The 19,110-nt window shown below is 38.1% G+C and overlaps 1 protein-coding gene across 1 annotated transcript in view; it reads right to left on the bottom strand.

Annotated features, from left to right (window-relative positions):
• Positions 1-1,844: 1,844 nt before the first annotated feature.
• LOC307144128 (inactive all-trans-retinol 13,14-reductase) overlaps positions 1,845-19,110 on the bottom strand; it is a gene marked incomplete at both ends in the record, with an annotated part of 31,953 nt that continues 14,687 nt past the window's right edge. The window contains 7 exons of the mRNA XM_079846167.1: positions 1,845-2,014; positions 3,284-3,443; positions 5,042-5,208; positions 7,289-7,398; positions 12,511-12,649; positions 12,735-12,854; positions 16,155-16,352. Of these exons, the coding sequence (XP_079702293.1) occupies positions 1,845-2,014; positions 3,284-3,443; positions 5,042-5,208; positions 7,289-7,398; positions 12,511-12,649; positions 12,735-12,854; positions 16,155-16,352 (1,064 nt within the window). The remainder of the gene's footprint in view (positions 2,015-3,283; positions 3,444-5,041; positions 5,209-7,288; positions 7,399-12,510; positions 12,650-12,734; positions 12,855-16,154; positions 16,353-19,110) is intronic.

Genomic DNA, 19,110 nt, shown 5'->3' with positions numbered 1-19,110 from the left:
GAATCCCAGGGGAAATGTCCACTTAAATCAGGAAGTCTGAGGTTTCCCACAATTCCTTTGATTCCTGCTAGGGCACCAATATCCATGGGGATCAAGCCCGGGTTAGAAGAGCAAACAGGTGGGAGGTCTGGTTGAAAACCAGGTGATGTGTTGATGTTGTTACTGGTACTTACTTTTAAAAAATGTGATGTATCCTAATGCTTTATGAAGCTCATTTGACAGTTTAAGCCTTATTATATTAATTGCGTTGCGCTTTTAACCTGGGTTGAATAGAGTGCTGCAGGAATGACGTATGTTTGTAGGCCATTTTAGCACGTTTTTGAATGGGGTTTTAGTTAAATGCCTGCGAAAAAGATATTTTCACGTTTTCTTCTACAACATAAAATACATCCTCCTTCTAATATGTCCTGAAACAAGTGTCTAAATGGGACTACAGAGGTGGTCGGACATTAAACATCATCACAGTGAATGAATGAGTTTATAATTATGCTCTCGCAAACTATTTTAACTCAAACTTTCAGGGGAAAAGTTTTAAATAAAGAGTTGTGGTGACATTGAAGTAAGTAATTTATAGCCTTTCCTTCTGGCGACTGTATTTAGGCCTAAAATTACATAAAAGTTTTGTTAATTTGTGAAGTCTATGATGAGGAACATCATAAAAACCATAAACTTTTTTTGGTTACAGAGCTTTTTTGCCTGCAATAATCTAAAAGCAAATGGAAGAATCCTATTGGCTTTTTGTCGAGGGAACCAGCCTGATGCAAACTTACTTAATATGCTTTATATTGTAGCATTTTAGGTAAAAAAAAACAAACAAAAAACATTTATTGCTAGTTTATAGATTATTTAATGTCTTATATATCAAAAGACAGTTAATATTAAAATCTTTACCTGATAATAGGTTTAACTAACTTCCATTTTTATAAATATTTCCCTTGTTTCTGTAGAAATATGTATTTGTTTTTATTTCAGTGCTTATGGTGTGTTCAAGTCCTCCTGGGAAGTTTGTATTTACGAGTTGGGAAGTCGTGTTTATGACGTCAGGTGCTTTCTAGTCACTTTTGTTGGAGTAAGATGGCGGTGTACCTTCTCTTAATTAACTGCACAAAAACAGCAATGTTCTCAAAGGAACATGCCAATTTTTGAAAATAGGCTCATTTTCCAACTCCTCTATAGTTAAACAGTTGAGTTTTACTGTTTTGAATCCATTCAGCCGATCTCTGGGTCTGGCGGTAGCACTTTTAGCATAGCTTAGCATAGATCATGTACTAAGACCGACGGAAAATGAAAAGTTGCGATTTTCTTGGCCGATATGGCTAGGAACTATACTCTCATTCCTGCGTAATAATAAAGAGCTTTGAGCCGTACCATGAGTGCAGCGGCGCAATGATATTACACAGCGCCTGAAAATAGGCTAACTTAACCAACGTGACAACCTGCTTACACAGGGAGCGCTTGGGACTATTTTTAGGCGCTGTGCGTAAAATCATTGCGCTGCTGCACTCATGGTACGGCTCAAAGTTCATTGATTATTACGCAGGAATGAGAGTATAGTTCCAAGCCATATCGGCCATATATATTTTCCGTCAGTCTTAGTACACGATGTAACTACAGAAGAGTCGAGTTTTAAATAGAAACTCTTTGGTCATTTTTTGAGCGAGATGCTAACGGTCTAATCAGATTCAATGATCTATGCTAAGCTATGCTAAAAGTGCTACCGCCAGACCCGGAGATCGGCTGAATGGATTCGAAAACGGTAAAACTCAACTGTTTTAACTTTAGAGGACTTGGAAACCTTGCCCCGTGCAGTTCTCCCTCCACACTGCAGAGGCAGCGCAGCTTCATCACTGCATCTTCTGCTTAGCCAGTTTGGTCATCTCCTTTGCTTTCTTCCGCTTGAGCTTTTTCTTGATAAGAAAGAGGTCAATGTACACAGGGTAGTTTAGGGCGACGGAGGCACAGAGGAGACCACCATGCAATGCACCAGCGATACCACAGCTAAACATGTCCTGACCTGAAATGCACAGAAAAACCCCAAACATGTTAAAATGCCCATATCTTTCAATGGAATATAGTGGCAGAAAAACCTATAATACTTTTGGTAACACTTTAGTATGGGGAATACAAATTTACTATTAACAAGTTGCTTATTAGCATGCATATTATTAGGATATTGTCTGTTTATTAGCACATATTAATGCCTTATTCTCTGCACGATCATAATCTACATCCCTTAATCACCCAATACCTAAACTTAACCACTACCTTACTAACTATTAATAAGCAGTAATTAGGAGTTAATTGAGGCAAAAATCATAGTTAATAGTGAGAATTGGGCACTAATCTAAAGTGTAACCAAATTAACATGCTTTAGGAGTATTTTTCATTGTCGATTCATGTTAAAGGATTAGTTTACTTTTCAATAAACTTTTGCTGATAATTTACTTACCCCCATGTCATCCAAGATGTCCATGTTGTTCTTTCTGCAGTCGAAAATAAATTAAGGTTTTGGATGAAAACAGTCCAGGGTTTTTCTCCATATAATGGACTTCAGTGGGACCCAAATGGTTCAAGGTCCAAATGACAGTTTCAGTGCAGCTTCAAAGGGCTTTAAACGACACCAGACGATGAATAAGGGTCTTATCTAGCCAAACGATCAGTTTCTGCGAGAAACCGAGCAGTATTTATATAAGGCAAGTAAGGTCAAATTAGATCGTGGTCATAGATATATCGATAGTAGATGCCTCATTCTACTGATCCGTGCAGTCGCTAATGAGGCATCTACGCATACATCTATGACCACGATCTAATTTGACCTCACTTGCCGGAAGTTATGGCGGAGCTCAGAGATGATCGCCTTCGTCTGATAAGAGGTAAAATAATAGCATAAATACTGCTTGGTTTCTCGCAGAAACTGATCGTTTTGCTAGATAAGACCCTTATTCATCGTCTGGTATCGTTTAAAGCCCTTTGAAGCTGCACTGAAACTGTCTTTTGGACCTTGAACCGTTTGGAGCCCATTGAAGTCCATTATATGGAGAAAAACCCTGGATCATTTTCATCCAAAACCTTAATTTCTTTTCGACTGCAGAAAGAAAGACATGGACATCTTAAATGACATGGGGGTGAGTAAATTATCAGCAAAAGTTTATTTAAAAGTGAACTAATCCTTTAACTCATTTAGTTATCTAATGTTAACAAATGGCACAAAAAAAAGCTTTTGCAGCCCCTCTTTAACCCCTTGCAGACCCCAGTGTGAAAACATACAGGAGGAGCACTGTACCTGACAAATAGAGGTTTTTGACGGGAGTATCACATCGGTTTCGAGCCATGGCCTCTGAATAGAAGCGGTCCAGGTTGTGATCAGCGGAGTAAATGGCCCCTCGGTTACAGCTGAGGTAGTGTGTGTTTGTGAGAGGAGTTGCTGCTTCCTGATACACCAGCTGAGTCACACAGAGAGAGACATCGGCAAAAGCAACTACCATTGAGATGAATGGGAATGATTTTCTCCAGGTATTTTACTCTTTGGCAAGTCAATGAACGGGCTATGGATGGTCCATGCGAATTAGACTAACAATATGTTTTACAGAGATGTTGTTGATAAACCCCAGCTTCAATGCTCGACCTAGTAATTCATGTCATCAGTGTCCCAAAGTTTAACGGGTCCGTGTTTAGACTCTTCTGTCAACTTATGAATGACTAACTTGACTTGCGTGACTCTGCACATTAAAGTATTTTAAAGGCACAATATGTAATTTCCGCCACTAGAGGGCGCTTATTCAAAACAGAGTCGTAGCTTGATGACGCCTTGATTTCGCGGGGTCATGAGAGTTGTTATCTTCATCCCCTCCACCTCGGGAAGAAATCATATTCATGGAGCTAATGTATTAAAGATTTATTAAGTTGGCTTGGAAGAGGCCATTTTTATAGTCTGACTCGAGTTGCTATATCTTTTCTAACTGATCGGACTCACGGTTTTCCTAAAAATGACGATCAAAACTCGACGAAAAAAAATCCCATTGACTTTCATTGACATAATGTTCAGATGAGCCAAGACTATTCAAACTCAAACTTCAATCTAAACACACTGAAGCTCATTAGACTCCATTAGCTGCCATTCTATGAACTATTTCTAATCATTTGACAATCACTTGCCTTCCATTCTATCTAATATTTCTAATCTATCTGTCGATTTATCACTCTGAGTGAGTGTGTGAGTGAGTGAGTGAGTCTATCGATCGATCGATCTATCTATCTATCTATCTATCTATCTATCTATCTATCTATCTATCTATCTATCTATCTATCTATCTATCTATCTATCTATCTATCTATCTATCTATCTATCTATCTATCTATCTATCTATCTATCTATCTATCTATCTATCTATCTATCTATCTATCTATCTATCTATCTATCTATCTATATTCTCTCACTCACTCACAGAATACCCTAGCAACCCCATAGCAACACCCTAGCAACCACCCAAAGTACCTTAGCAACCGCATAGCAACCAGCCAGAATACCCTAGCAACCGCATGGCAACACCCTAGCAAACGTGTCAAGTACCGTAGCAACCGCATAGCAACACCCTAGCAACCACGCAGAGTACCTTACCAACCGCATAGCAACCCATTAGCAACCACTCAGAGTACCTAGCAACCACATAGTAACACCCTAGCATCCACCCTGAGTACTTTTCGAGCTTTCTCAAGCCAACTTCAAAGTTTGTCTCAAACTTTTTTGTCTAGTTAATGTTACTGTAGTATGAAGCAGCGCGGGCTGAAAGCCGGTGGAGCGGAACAAGGCCGCTGGAGCGATAGCTAATGAGAGACGAGCGGAACACATTCTCGGAAACATTTGGGAAAAATGTAAGTACACAAGTCAACAAAATATGTAACTTTGCTCTAGTGGTTTTTGGATATTTTAATCCCAAAAATATGACATATTGTGCCTTTAACATTGAAAATAATACACATTCCTCCTTTTTCACTAATTTTTCATGTTAAAATAACAGATTTCGAACATGCAACAAAGTACCTTTTCTCTGAGTTTCGGGAAGTGTTTGCAGGCCCAGTCAAAGAGATAGTTGGCAAATCTCATCTTATAGTTGAAATAGTCGTCGCCTCTTTTCCTCACTCTAGTGTCTTCCCACTCTTCAAACCATTCATAATTGACCATGGTCAGGATGGTCATACATGACTTCCCTGGAAAATTTGTATGTGGTTAAAATATGGCCTGACATTATTAACAGCACAACAGAATCACGCTTTAAATTTGCAAACGACAAACACATCCTTTCTAGATGCAAACAGACTGAAATGTAACTAATTATTTTTCTTTATTTTAATATCAGACCAATAGAGGCCATTTAAATCATACCTACACTATACTGTTCAGAAGTTTTGGGTCAGTATGAATTTTTTTTTTTTTAAAGAAAATAAATTTATACTTTTTTTCAGCAAGGATGCCTTAAATTGATCAAAAGTAACAGGTAAGACATTTATAATTTTACAAAAGAGACCTCTATTTCAATAAATGCTGTTCTTTTGAACTTTCTGTACATTTAAATTAGGGCTGTCAAAAGATTAATTGCGATTAATCGCATCCAAAATAAAAGTTTGTGTTTACATAATATATGTGTGTGTACTCTGTTAATTATTATTTATAAATAAATACACACACATTCATGTATATATTTAAGAAATATTTGCATGTATATACTGTATATACATTTATATAATCTATAATATATATAAATATAAATGTTTTATATATAAAAATTATATTTGTTTCTTAAATATATACATGCTTGTGTGTGTATTTATATATAAATAATAATTAACAGAGTACACACACATATATTATGTAAACACAAACTTTTATTTTGGATGCGATTAATCGCAATTAATCTTTTGACAGCCCTAATTTAAATTTTTTAAAGTATTGTCTAGACAATTATTTTTGTCTTGTTTTTCAGTAAAATATCTAAAAATGTCCAAATCAAGATACATTTACTTGAGAAGGAAATTTAAATAATATATGAAGATTTTTGAAAAATTAAACAACTTTTTTTTCTTTTAAGTATAAAAATAATACTTTTAATTAAGTATAGAAAATAATACTTTTAGTAAAGGGTGCATTAAATTGATCAGAATTGACAGTAAAGACGTAATTACACAAAAGATTTCAATTTCAATAAATGCTGTTCTTTGGAAACTTCTATTCATCAAAGAATCGTGGAAAAAAAATTGATCAAAAAAGTTTCCAAGAAATATTAAGCATAACACTACAAAAAAAATATCGTCATTTTCTAAATATTTTGCAATAAAATATCGAAACATTTCTAAATCACACTCTACAAAAAAAAGGTTCTATGTGGCACCAAAAATGGTTCTTGGCTCGTAATCATAGGGGAACCTTTTTAAGTGATATATAGCACCAATTTTGGTGCTTCAGTGGTTCTTCAGAGGTTCTTCAGCGGTTCTTTGACTAAGGTGCTATATAGCACCGCTACCATATACAGAACACGTTAAGATATGGTGCTATATAGCACCAAAAGTGGTTCCTCTATTACGACGAAGAACCATTTTTGGGGCCATATAGAACCTTTTGTTTTAGAGTGCATACATTAACTTGAGACGGAAAATTAAATAGGATATAAGGATTTTTGATAACATTTTCTAATCAAAATTAAGTGACTTAAGATTGTTTTCTTGTTTTAAGTATAAAACGTAATACCTTTAATTAAGTATAGAAATTAATACATTTATTGAGTAAAGACTTTTACAAACAATTTCCATTTCAAATAAATGCTGTTCTTTTGTAGCTACTTTATATTCACCAAAGAATTCAGAAACAAAATGTATCACGGTTTCCATAAAAATATGAAGCAAACTGTTTTCAACATTGATAATAATCATAAATGTTTCTTGAGAAGCAAATTATATTAGAATGATTTGTGAAGGATCATGTGACACTGAAGACTGGAGTAATGATGCTGAAAATTCAGCTTTGATCACAGGAATAAATTACATTTTACAATATATTCACAAAGAAAACTGTTCTTTTAAATTGGAATAATATCACATAATCACATAATAATCATAAATAATCACAATTTTACTGTATTTTTTATATATAAATGCTGCCTGAGTGAGCAAAAGAGACTTCTTTTAAAAACATTACAAAATCTTAGCGACCCCAAACTTTTGAACAGTGAATCTCTCTGTGACCGTGTTATATCGAGAGCTGTATTGACCAGTTTATGGTCTGTTAAGATGTTACCTGGGTGACGGATCTGGGATGTGGGGTCTTTGGCTGAGGGGAAGGTGAGGAGCATCATGGGAATGTTCTCTGGTGCCTCATCTTTACTCATACCGAAGAACTCATCCATCCTACAGGTGAAAGTTCTCTCAGTTTACTGCAGTCTCACATTATAATGCTAATAGACATACAGCTCTACAAGAAAACAACGTGACAGTACAGGAAAGTTTGGAAAGGACTGGAAATATGTTTTCCCACAGGCAGGAAGATAAGAATTGCTTCTTGGACCGAGAGCAGAAACCCTGTCCAGACAGAAGAATGGCAGCAATCCCAGAATAATGGGATGTGTGCGAGAATGGTTTAGTCAACAGCACCGCCTAGTGTTTGATTTGCGAGCTGCAAGTGATTTGTGTAGTTTACCAATTCCTTTGCTTTTGAAAATGTGCACTTGTAGTATACCTCAAATCTTAAAAGTATATTTATAACACTGTACTTGTAGATAATATAATACTAATGACAAAAGTCCACCAATTTTAACACTTTTAAAAAGTGCACTTTGTAACAATATCATATTTCATATGACGAACAGATTGAATTTAGGCTTTTATTCACATGTAAACATTCATTATGTGTTAAGCAGGTTTGGATGAGCTTCTGTTTATGTTCGCTGATCAATGTACGTGAATAAAAGCCCAAATTCAATCTGTTCATCATATAAAGCGATCGTGTCTCTTCAGAAGACTAAAACTAAAATGCTCAATTCATATGGATTAGTTTTATGATCTCTTTATTAACTTTTGAAAGCGTCAAAGTAGGGCTGGACGATATGACCTAAAATCAAAATCTCGATTAATTGAACACTTTACCTCGATTGCGATTAATAAATGAATATTAATATTATTATTATTTGCTTAGTTTTTTGGTAGTTTCTTGCTCTCATTGTTCACTGACAAGGTCTGTAAATATGCTTGACTATTAAAGGTGTGATATTTCTTTGTTTAATAAATGATCACCGTGAGAGTAGGCCTAGTTATTTGAATGCATTAATGAAAGCGAGATTGCGTGTGTGAATTAGTCATACTGTCTGTCACATACGCTCTGTGTCTGTCCTCTTTGGACTTTTATGTTGAAGTGTTTCCTGTGCTTTCTTTTGTAGTTCTTTGTAGTTTTTCTTGTTGATTAGTCTCCCCAGGTGTTTCTCATTTACCACTCCCCTTGTAATCTTGATAAACTTGTTTCCCTTTGTGTTTATCAGGGTTCCCACTCTTTCATGAACACCAGATTCAAGGACTTTTTAAAGCACTTTTTATTTGAAATCAAGCACAATAAATGCGATAAAGGTGGGTGTGTTACTGACAATATATCAAATACCTACTGTACCTGTGTCTATCATTAACGCAGTAACGCTAAGGCATATACTGACAACTAAAATAAAGTTTCCAATGAGGAAAAATGTCCAATTTTACAAAATCCAATGAGGAAAGAGGCTTGTGTACAAGAGCGAGCTTTAACAAGAGATGCAGTTTGCAGCTCTCTTATTCCTGCTTTTAACATTTATTTCACACTAGTTTTTTTGTTTTCTTTTTTTATAAATCATTACTTAATTAAAACATCAAAATATAGAGATAATATTGTATACATGAATTTTCCAATTAAATGGAATTTAAGTTAATTGTTAGGCATTACAAATATGCTAAATTATTTATTAAATCACCTGTACATGTACCTTTTTAAAAATCTATTTGAAGGCTTTTAAGACCTGCACATATATTATATTTAACAGATATAATTGCTGCCGTAATAACGGCCCATTTGAAATGTTTACATGCTTTTCTTCTTTTTATTTTTTGAGCGGTGATGAAATATATCGCTCCTGTAAATACTTGCCAGCATTTCAGTAAGGAAAGTCTAGATCCTTAAAATGCATCCAAATTACAGCAAAGCGCAACCGTATGGTGGCCTTCAGTGGTCAAAAAGGATATGAACAGTGCATTTTGAAGTGATCTCATCTTGAAAACTCAGAGATGTGGATTTGGACGGCAATTAAATCACCACACAACCTTGGTGTTTGTCTAAAAACAGTAGGTAGTGGGAGAAAAACATTCTGGATTCGGGCGGCAATAAAATCACAGACTAGCCCCTGTCAATGATGAAAATACCTTACGACCCCACAAGAAACAATTACCGTCCGAATAGGGCTTTTGACGGTAGATGGCGCTTATGGAACAGCAGAAATATATTGAAATAGCTTCCTCCCGTAATGCTGTTTTGTTCTGGCTTTGGCAGCGCATGAAGGCCAATGTTTGTAATAGCACCATGCTACTCTAACAAAATGCAGATCATGCTTAAAGGGTTAGTTCACCCAAAAATGAAAATTCTGTCATTAATTACTTACCCTCTTGTTGTTCGACACCCGTCAGACCTCCGTTCATTTTCGGAACACAAATGAAGATATTTTAGTTGAAATCTGATTGCTCTGAAAGGCCTCCATTGGCACAATGTACTCTACACTCTCAAGACCCTTAAAAGGTACTAAAGACGTCGTTACAAAGTCCATCTCACTGCAGTGGTTCTAAAATAACTTTATGAATCGGCGACAATAGTTTTTGTGCGCAAAAAAACCCTAAATAACGACTTACATAGTGATGACGATTTCAAAACAAAGCATCATGAGGCTTCGAAGCGTTATGAATCAGTGAGCCGAATGATGATTCGGATCGCGTGTCAAACCGCCAAACTGCTGAAATTTGGCGATTCAAACCGCTGAATCGACTCAGTGATTCATAACGCTTCGAAGCTTCATGATGCTTTGTTTTGAAATCATCATCACTATGTAAGTCGTTATTTCGGGTTTTTTTGCGCACAAAAACTATTCTCGCCGATTCATAAAGTTATTGTAGAACCACTGTAGTGAGATGGACTTTGTAACGACGTCTTTAGTACCTTTTAAGTGTCTTGAGAGTGTAGAGTACCATTGTGCCAATGGAGGACTTTCAGAGTCATCAGATTTCAACTAAAATATCTTAATTTCTGTTCCGAAAATGAACGGAGGTCTTACGGGTGTCGAACGACATGAGGGTAAGTAATTAATGACAGAATTTTCATTTTTGGGTGAACTAACCCTTTAATTCAAGCACTTTCAAGGACCTATGTTTGTAGGGCCATGAATCCATGTGTCTGAAATTCAAGAACTTTCAAGAAGCGTGGGAACCCTGGTTTATATACCCCAGTGCTTCAGTTGTTGGCTGTCGTTGCTCCTGTATGTGTGTTGTTGTTGTCGGTCTCCTGTCGGTTCTCTGTGGATTATACTCTTGTTCCCGGATTATCTGTGTTTATGTTTTTGAATAAATGTTTTGTGCTGGCATTTGGATTGTCACTGGGCCTCATCCCTGTTCACACGCAACAGAAAGACCGACCATCAACAACTGAAGCACTGGGGTATATAAACACAAAAGGTTAACAAGATAACAAGGGGGAGTGGTAAATGGGAAACACCTGTTACTTCAAAAGTAGAAAAGTTTATGTTTTAACTTTTGAGTTTCTAAGCTAATTTAGTGATAAATCACAGGACGTCTCTTGCGATCTTCACGTGATGTGCGAGCTACTGTCTGTATGAGTGTTTGTGCGTCACAATACATCAGCGCAGTAACTCAATATAATGATACACATCCGATGGTCTAAAATCGCTTTAATGACCAAACTGGCAAGCCTTAAAGGGCTAGTTCACCCAAAAATGAAAATTAGCCCATGATTTACTCAAAATCTAGTCATCCCAGGTGTATATGACATTCTTCTTTCAGACGAATACAATCAGAGTTATATTAAAAATGTCCTGGCTCTTCCAAGCTTTATAATGGCAGTGTCGTTTTTGAAGTCCATAAAAGTACATCTATCCGTCATATAACTGCTCCACGCGGCTCCAGGAGTTAATAAAGGCCTTCTGAAGCAAAGTGGTGCGTTTGTGTAATATAAAAATATCCACATTTAAAATTTTATAGACTAAAATAACTAGCTTCCAGTGGTCAGCGGTACGCAATTCGAATTACGGCAAAAAATTAACCCTTGACGTGATGTACAGAAGCATCGCAAGCTTTGACGGATCTCGCGGATTGTGCTGGGGAACAAACTCTAGCCCCTCTTCTCTTATATCGAAATCCTCCGCCATTTCTCTTAAAAAATTCTCGTTTTAGACTCTTATTCATGAGCAGTGTTTTGTTTTACTGTGCTTCTGTGTTCGTCAATACACATGCGTCAAGGCACTTTCACCGTAAGTCGACTCGCATCCCTCTGAAAGCTAGTTATTTTAGTCACATGACTACACGGATGGTAGTGTGTTTTTAAGGGGAAAGTAAAACCGAAAAATAACCAACATGGGAAAATTACGTTGGTTAGGTTCTGAATTTCGTTTTCGATTACTTTTCGGTTAATCGTCCAGCCCTACGTCAAAGTGGTAGTTGCATAGATTATCAATGGAGGGGCAGAAAGCTCTCCGATTTAATACAAAAAATCTTAATTTGTGTTCTGAAGATGAATGAAGGTCTTATGGATTTGGAACGACATGAGGGTGAGGAATAGAGCTGTACGTAATTAAGAAAAATGCGATATGCGATGTCCTTGTTAAATAATGCGATATTCCATATGCGATACGATATTGCTGTAAGTGTGTCAAATCTATTTCTTTCCCCAACTGATATCTTCAAGCATAACCGACTGTGTTTACATGAATACTCATCAAGACAGTCATTTTGACACAACTGTGTGTGTATTTGACAGTTCGAGTGTGTAACAAGACACAAAAAAGAAAGGCTTGTGCGCACGTTTCGGTGTGTGTGTCAGACAGCATGAGACTGCAAGGAGTTGTTTTTCACAAGTTATTGCATTTAATAACTCTTTTTAACGTCAAGCAAGTCACATAAGTAACAGTTGTGTGCTCAGTCTATTCTCTGCTATATGCGTCGACCTAAAACGTACACTTTTCACAATGTTGAAATAGCCTATTAAAATCATTCAGATATTGCGTTACCTTGCGATATGCATTTTGCGTTATGTACATATGCGATATTTCGATATATTGCGCAGCCCTAGTGAGGAATTAATCACAGAATTTTCATTTTTGTGTGAACTAACTAACCCTTTAAGTTGTTTTTATATTATGATAAATGGGTTGTTTCTTGCCTTTGGACTTCTATATTTTAAATGCAACAGTATAAAGTAGCTGTAAAGTATCTGTTTTTGATACTCACATGCCATCCATGTCATTGGATTTGAAGAACCACATGGTGGTGGAAGTGATGTCTAACTCTTCCTCTGTCGCATCAAACCCTGAGAACAGGAGGAACGAGGCTTTACCAGGCCTCAACATATCCAGACGACTCTGAATCTCTGAAATATAAGAAAACAGCGCATCTAGTCTCTCAAGAGCAGTTTTACATTAGATGTTGCATTGAAGCACACAGAATATATTCACCTGGTTTGACTTGTATTTCCGGAGGCAAGAGCTTCTGGAAGGTGTTGAAAATCCCACAGTTGGAAATGATAACAGGAGCCCGCACTTCCACATGCTCGTCACCTTTCCTCACTGTCACTCCTGTCAATCAAACCACAATAAATACATAAGGGTCATGAAACCCTAAACCAAATTTTCTGAGATTTTAACAGAAGTATGTGTGTTGAACATCATGGAAGACAATGTTACCATCTGTTATTTTTGAATGTGGGAGAAAACTGGTTAATTTTAAAACTTTTTGCTCTATTTTCAACTTCCTGGTTTAAATTCGTCTTCATGTCAACGTCATAGGATGTGACGTTTTCTTCTCGATGGGCGATGATTCATCGGTGTCTCATAATTATTCATGAGACTGTGTGTCTTTGTCCTATGAGAAGACGCGTTGCTTAATTCATGACAGCGCGGCATGATAGGCATTTCCTCTGACTGGCGCTTCAAACAGTGAGATCGCACACAGTAAAAGTGTGTCAAAAACGAGTGTTTTTTCCGCTTTGTATGAGTTTTTGCGTTGCCTACGTTCTCTTCAATAGATCCTGAGCTTTCACACAAATGCGATTCATCCACACTGTGAGTGTAACCGCTCTTTAAGGCCATTTAACCGACCAAATGGCATATAAAAAATAAGCCTCAAAAGTGATCAAAGTTATGCAACAGCGTGTGTAACAGCATATATATTTTTGATGCAGAGAACAAATTGCGAATGGCTGTGCATTTAATTGTCCATTGAATTATAGGTGTCACAGGATATGTATTTGTGTAGGGTGAGCTTACAAAACCATGTGTATATTGTGTTGCGTGTAACTTAAAGGGATAGTTCACCCAAAAATGAAAATTAGCCCATAATTGACTCACCCCCCAAGTCATCCTAGGTGTATATGACATTCTTCTTTCAGACGAATAAAATCGGAGTTATATTACAAAAGTCCAGGCTAATCCAAGCATTAGAATTGGATTCATAGTTGCTCGGTTTTTGAAGTCCATAAAAAGTGCATCTATCCATCAAATAACTGCTCCACGCAGCTCCGGGGTGTTAATAAAGGCCTTCTGAAGAGAATCAACACGTTTGTGTAATAAAAATATCCATATTTAAAACTTTATCAAGTAAACTTTCGGCTGACCGCCTTCTGTGGAAAAGTGTTGAATGTTGAAAGTGAAACTCAAGATGCGTACGTGACGTCATGACGAGCGGACCTGGTCTCGTTAGTCTTTCGATCGGCAGGGGAACAGGGAAGGTGGTCGGTCGAAAGTTTACTTGATAAAGTTTTAAATATGGATATTTCCCTTACACAAACGCGTTGATTCGCTTCAGAAGGCCTTTATTAAAGGTCCCATGCCATGGCATTTTCTATTATTTTATAATGTTTCCTGAGGTGTACTTATATTGTTAGTATGACTTTTACATCATAAAATGTCATCATTTAGAAATAAAAGGCATTTTTTCAATACTGCTGTTTGCCCTGTGGCTGAATGCCCTGCTTCAAGAGGCGTGTCTGCTGTGAGACTTCAGTAAAAACGCCCACTGTTGTGATTGGCTGACATCTTTGCATTTTAAATGAGCGGAGGGGGCGTGGTTTAACGAGGTCTACGAGGCACGAGCTGCTGCCAGAGAGACGGATGGACCTGAGTTCACTTCACATCAGTTCTCAGCATGTCTGAACTGTTGTAGTTACAGCATATACTTCAGGTTATTAGTCTATTTCTAGTCGGAGGGGCTGTCACTCATGTCAGAAAGTTAGTAACTTTAGTAAATTATGGATCAGCGCTGACTGGAGACGCGAACCGTTTAGAACGATTCAGTCCGATTTGGTGAACTGATTCGGTTCACTAAAAAGAACTGGTTCAAAAGAAAGATCGTTCGCGAACCGGACATCACTAATGTACCAGAGACTGAGCGATTGCTAACAAAATTATTTATAGTAACTACTGAGTTATGAGAGCGCTGTCAGTCAGCGCGAGTTTATTGTGTTTGTATCTGAGAGTTCTGAATAAACACGAGTCCCAGTCACACCGAGTCCGTCTTCATCATTATTACCAACTTTGTAACACATGCAAAGTACCATTACAGCTGTCGAGATGAACGAGTTAAAAGTAAGTGTTGATAATAGCATTATTTTTAAAATAAAACAAAAGCGTCAGTGACGCGCGTTGAGTACACAGCGCAAACAAAGACACAACAGCAGTAATCGAATGTAATCCAGTTTATTGTGGGGCTAGGCTGGCTAGCCCGGATATGCTCACGCTTACCCCCCTTCTGCTTAATCTCACGCCGCGTTTGGTGCCTCCGCTGTGGGCCAGATGCAGTACTGGGGGTCGGGCATGTTGAAGGCCGAGCTTCGGCGTGTGTGAGGTTTATCTCTAAAGATCTGACTCTGCCATGTTGAGCAGAAACTCATGACTGTATGCACATTTTAGAACCGATAGACGCGACGAGTACGTACAAAAACACTGACTCACAAGATAGAAAACACAGTTCTGTCTGGAGAGAGAGAAGCCGCAGTGTGTGCACGAATAATAAATAATTAGCTACACATCAGAAATCACTGATCACAGATCAGAAGGAACTGAAAAAAGACTTCTGTTTTCATTTGTACATCCAAACACTGAGAAACTGCCAGCGTTCACTCGTTCACAACCCATGATCTCTCAAGCATTTGCATGGGTGTGGCAGATTCTCTGGGCGGAGGAAATGGAGGAAACCGTTCCTGCTTGGACGTCAAACCAGGAGACTTCAGGATTGGCTCGTCTGGGCTGTCATTTTCTCAAAGGCAGAGAAAGACAGAAATCGGTTTTACACCGATCAACATTTCTATCCACTTGGGGACAATATTCAGGCTAGGGGAACTCATATACTCAACATATGTTGAAAAACCTCATAAAATGAAAATTTCATGCCATGGGACCTTTAACACCCAAGAGACGCGTGGAGCAGTTATATGATGGACAGATGCACTTTTTATGGACTTCAAAATCAGAGCAACTATGAATCCAATTCTAATGCTTGGATTATCCTGGACTTTTGTAATATAACTCTGATTTTATTCGTCTGAAAGAATAATGTCATATACACCTTGGATGGCTTGAGGATGAGTAAATTATGGGCTAATTTTCATTTTTGGGTGAACTAGCCCTTTAATGGTAATTTGCAGCATGCTTTTGTGGGAAGCTTTGATGCTTTTAACGAGAGCAAAATAAAATGGTCTGAATCAGAAGCCGTTGATGTGCTGTCAGTCTCCCCTCGTCCCCCTCCACTCCGCCGCTAAACCACGCCCACTTTTATAGCATTTTTCAAAACTGTGGTGAGAACTGACTGCTGCTGAAACAGGGAGTTTCATGACCCTTTAAATGCTGAATTAGAAGAAACTGGAATTATTATGCACTCACCATATGCAGCTCCCTTCTGATCCACCAGGATACGGCTGACAGGGGCGCGGACCAGCACACTGCCCCCATATTTCTCTATGACTTTAGTGATGTGGAATGGGATCTCACTGGCGCCCCCTTTAGGGTAGTATGCGCCACGCTTGAAGTGATGCAGCATCAGAGCGTTGATCATAGAGCTGGAATCTTTAGGAGGCACACCTGGAGCAGAGATCAAAGAAACACTTCTCTATGGGTGTGTCTCAATCAGCTCCCTGGTTCAGTAGTCAGGGCACTGATTAATGAGTCGGCCATTTTAAGGGCTGTCTCAATGCACTGAAATGTTCGCTCCCTAAAAAGTCCCACAATGCTCCGCAAAACCCAGGGCGCGTCGATGCTCACTATGCTCCCTTAACGGAAGTTCTGAAGCGCGAAACTCAAAATCACGTGAGCCAACTCACTTCACACAACGACCAATAACGACATGCGTTATGTGTTTTTAAAAACCAGAAACCATTATTTTATTATATTTCAGCATAAACATACATCGGAGAGGTAATGAACACAGCGTCTTTTACTGTCCTTACCAGTGCCCAAGCTAGAGTAAACGATATACTGATTCATGAGCTCGGGAGCTTGGGAACTGAATGAGACACACCCTTGGGCTGCATCCGAAATCACACACTCTCTTGAGTAATTACTTTTGACCTACTATATGTGACCCTGGACCACAAAACCAGTCATAAGGGTCAATTTTTTGAATTAATAAATTAATAAATAAGCTTTCCATTGAAGTACGGTTTGTTAGGATAAGGAAATATTTGTGCTTTTCAAACCTGCAACCCTAATGCTCAAAATAATTAATTGGTTTGAGTAGGATAAACTTAGGCCCCGTCCCCAAGAAGCCAGAGCTTTCCCCATCCAATCATTTTTTCCCCTGTTTCAAGAAATATCTGCGTACACACGGGAGCAATGAAAACGACTCAAAACGATGTTGTATACATGCCATAATTCTGCCACAGAAATACACTAAAAATGGAGAAGAAGAGTTGTGGCTAGAAGGGGTACAGCAATGGTAGGAAGTGAGGCAAAATCTCACAATACAATTACAATAAATAAATGTGCTATACTTACCAGATGAGTTTTATTAACGCCTACACCCTAAACCTACCCTTACAACAATGCAAATAAAGTAATTAAATGACGCAATAATGATGTGCGCATGCCCAGTGGCCGTAGTTGTATCCCTTCTAATCTTTCCTGCGCGGGATGTTTCACAAAATATACGGATTGGCTGTACACACGAAAACACAAGGGTGTCGTATTCAGATTTATCCACTCTGGGACCTGGTTTAAAAAAATATCGGTTTTATGCTCCCAAAACGCCAGATCCATGTGGACAAAATGCTGATACGGTACAACATTTTTGTGAAAAAATATTTTTAAAATTGTTGTTATATATACACTCACCTAAAGGATTATTAGGAACACCTGTTCAATTTCTCATTAATACAATTATCTAATCAACCAATCACATGGCAGTTGCTTCAATGCATTTAGGGGTGTGGTCCTGGTCAAGACAATCTCCTGAACTCCAAACTGAATGTCAGAATGGGAAAGAAAGGTGATTTAAGCAATTTTGAGCGTGGCATGGTTGTTGGTGCCAGACGGGCCGGTCTGAGTATTTCACAATCTGCTCAGTTACTGGGATTTTCAAGCACAACCATTTCTAGGGTTTACAAAGAATGGTGTGAAAGGGAAAAACATCCAGTATGCGGCAGTCCTGTGGGCGAAAATGCCTTGTTGATGCTAGAGGTCAGAGGAGAATGGGCCGACTGATTCAAGCTGATAGAAGAGCAACTTTGACTGAAATAACCACTCGTTACAACCGAGGTATGCAGCAAAGCATTTGTGAAGCCACAACACACACAACCTTGAGGCGGATGGGCTACAACAGCAGAAGACCCCACCGGGTACCACTCATCTCCACTACAAATAGGAAAAAGAGGCTACAATTTGCACAAGCTCACCAAAATTGGACAGTTGAAGACTGGAAAAATGTTGCCTGGTCTGATGAGTCTCGATTTCTGTTGAGACATTCAGATGGTACACTGTAAAAATAAAAGGTGCCTGGAGGAACCTTTTGGGGTTCTTCACTTTGCCACACCGGCGGAACCGTCTGTAGATCCTGTAGGCACCCTTTCAAAAGAGGCGGTTCTCTGAGGAACCACCCAGGATTCCTGAGGAACCCTTCCTTTAGGAACCACCTTGGGTGCTTCAAGGCACCATTTCCCAATGTAACCTCCCTACCCCTCCCTCTCCCTCTCCCTCTCCACCCCCCCCCCCCCCTCTCTTTATTTACTATTAAATAAAATTGATCTATTTACATTTTATTTTTTTGACAAATGAAAAACTAAAACCAAATGCAAAGCAAACATTTTTTATTAATAAACAACAACAATATTCATAGAAAAGTTCAATAAATATTTACCTTGAATACTGTAGCTACATCAACATCTAATTCTTTGAAGCACATATATAATGTTAATATTGCTATACATTAAGAGTTTACATCTTGGCAAAACTGCAAAAGATAAATATGACTTCTTACAACTTTAAAATATAAATAAACAATAATACAATTAAAATCTACTACAGTAAAATGTACAATGCAGTCAATTGTAATATTTTCACTCTGGGAATATTCACACTGGGCATTTTAAGTAATTGATAAGCCTCAACACAACTGTAGGTAGCTTGATGCTCTCCTTCTGAATGCCCAACAGATACTGCAGAAAAGTCAGTGTTTTAATTGGTTTCTTGTACTGTATGTTGAATAGGAAGTAGGCACTCATAGTGAGGCCTACACCCATGGTTACATCAGCAGGTTAATCAGCAAACAGTTCTTCACCATCAAGAAAGACTGCAATGCTGCTTTCACCAAATGGGTTTCCTGTAATCACCAAAGTTGGTGTGAGGT

This window comes from Gobio gobio, assembly GCF_949357685.1.
Source record: "Gobio gobio genome assembly, chromosome: 20".
NCBI classification, from domain to species: Eukaryota; Metazoa; Chordata; class Actinopteri; order Cypriniformes; family Gobionidae; genus Gobio; species Gobio gobio.
This window is presented reverse-complemented; position numbering and strand designations above follow the sequence as displayed.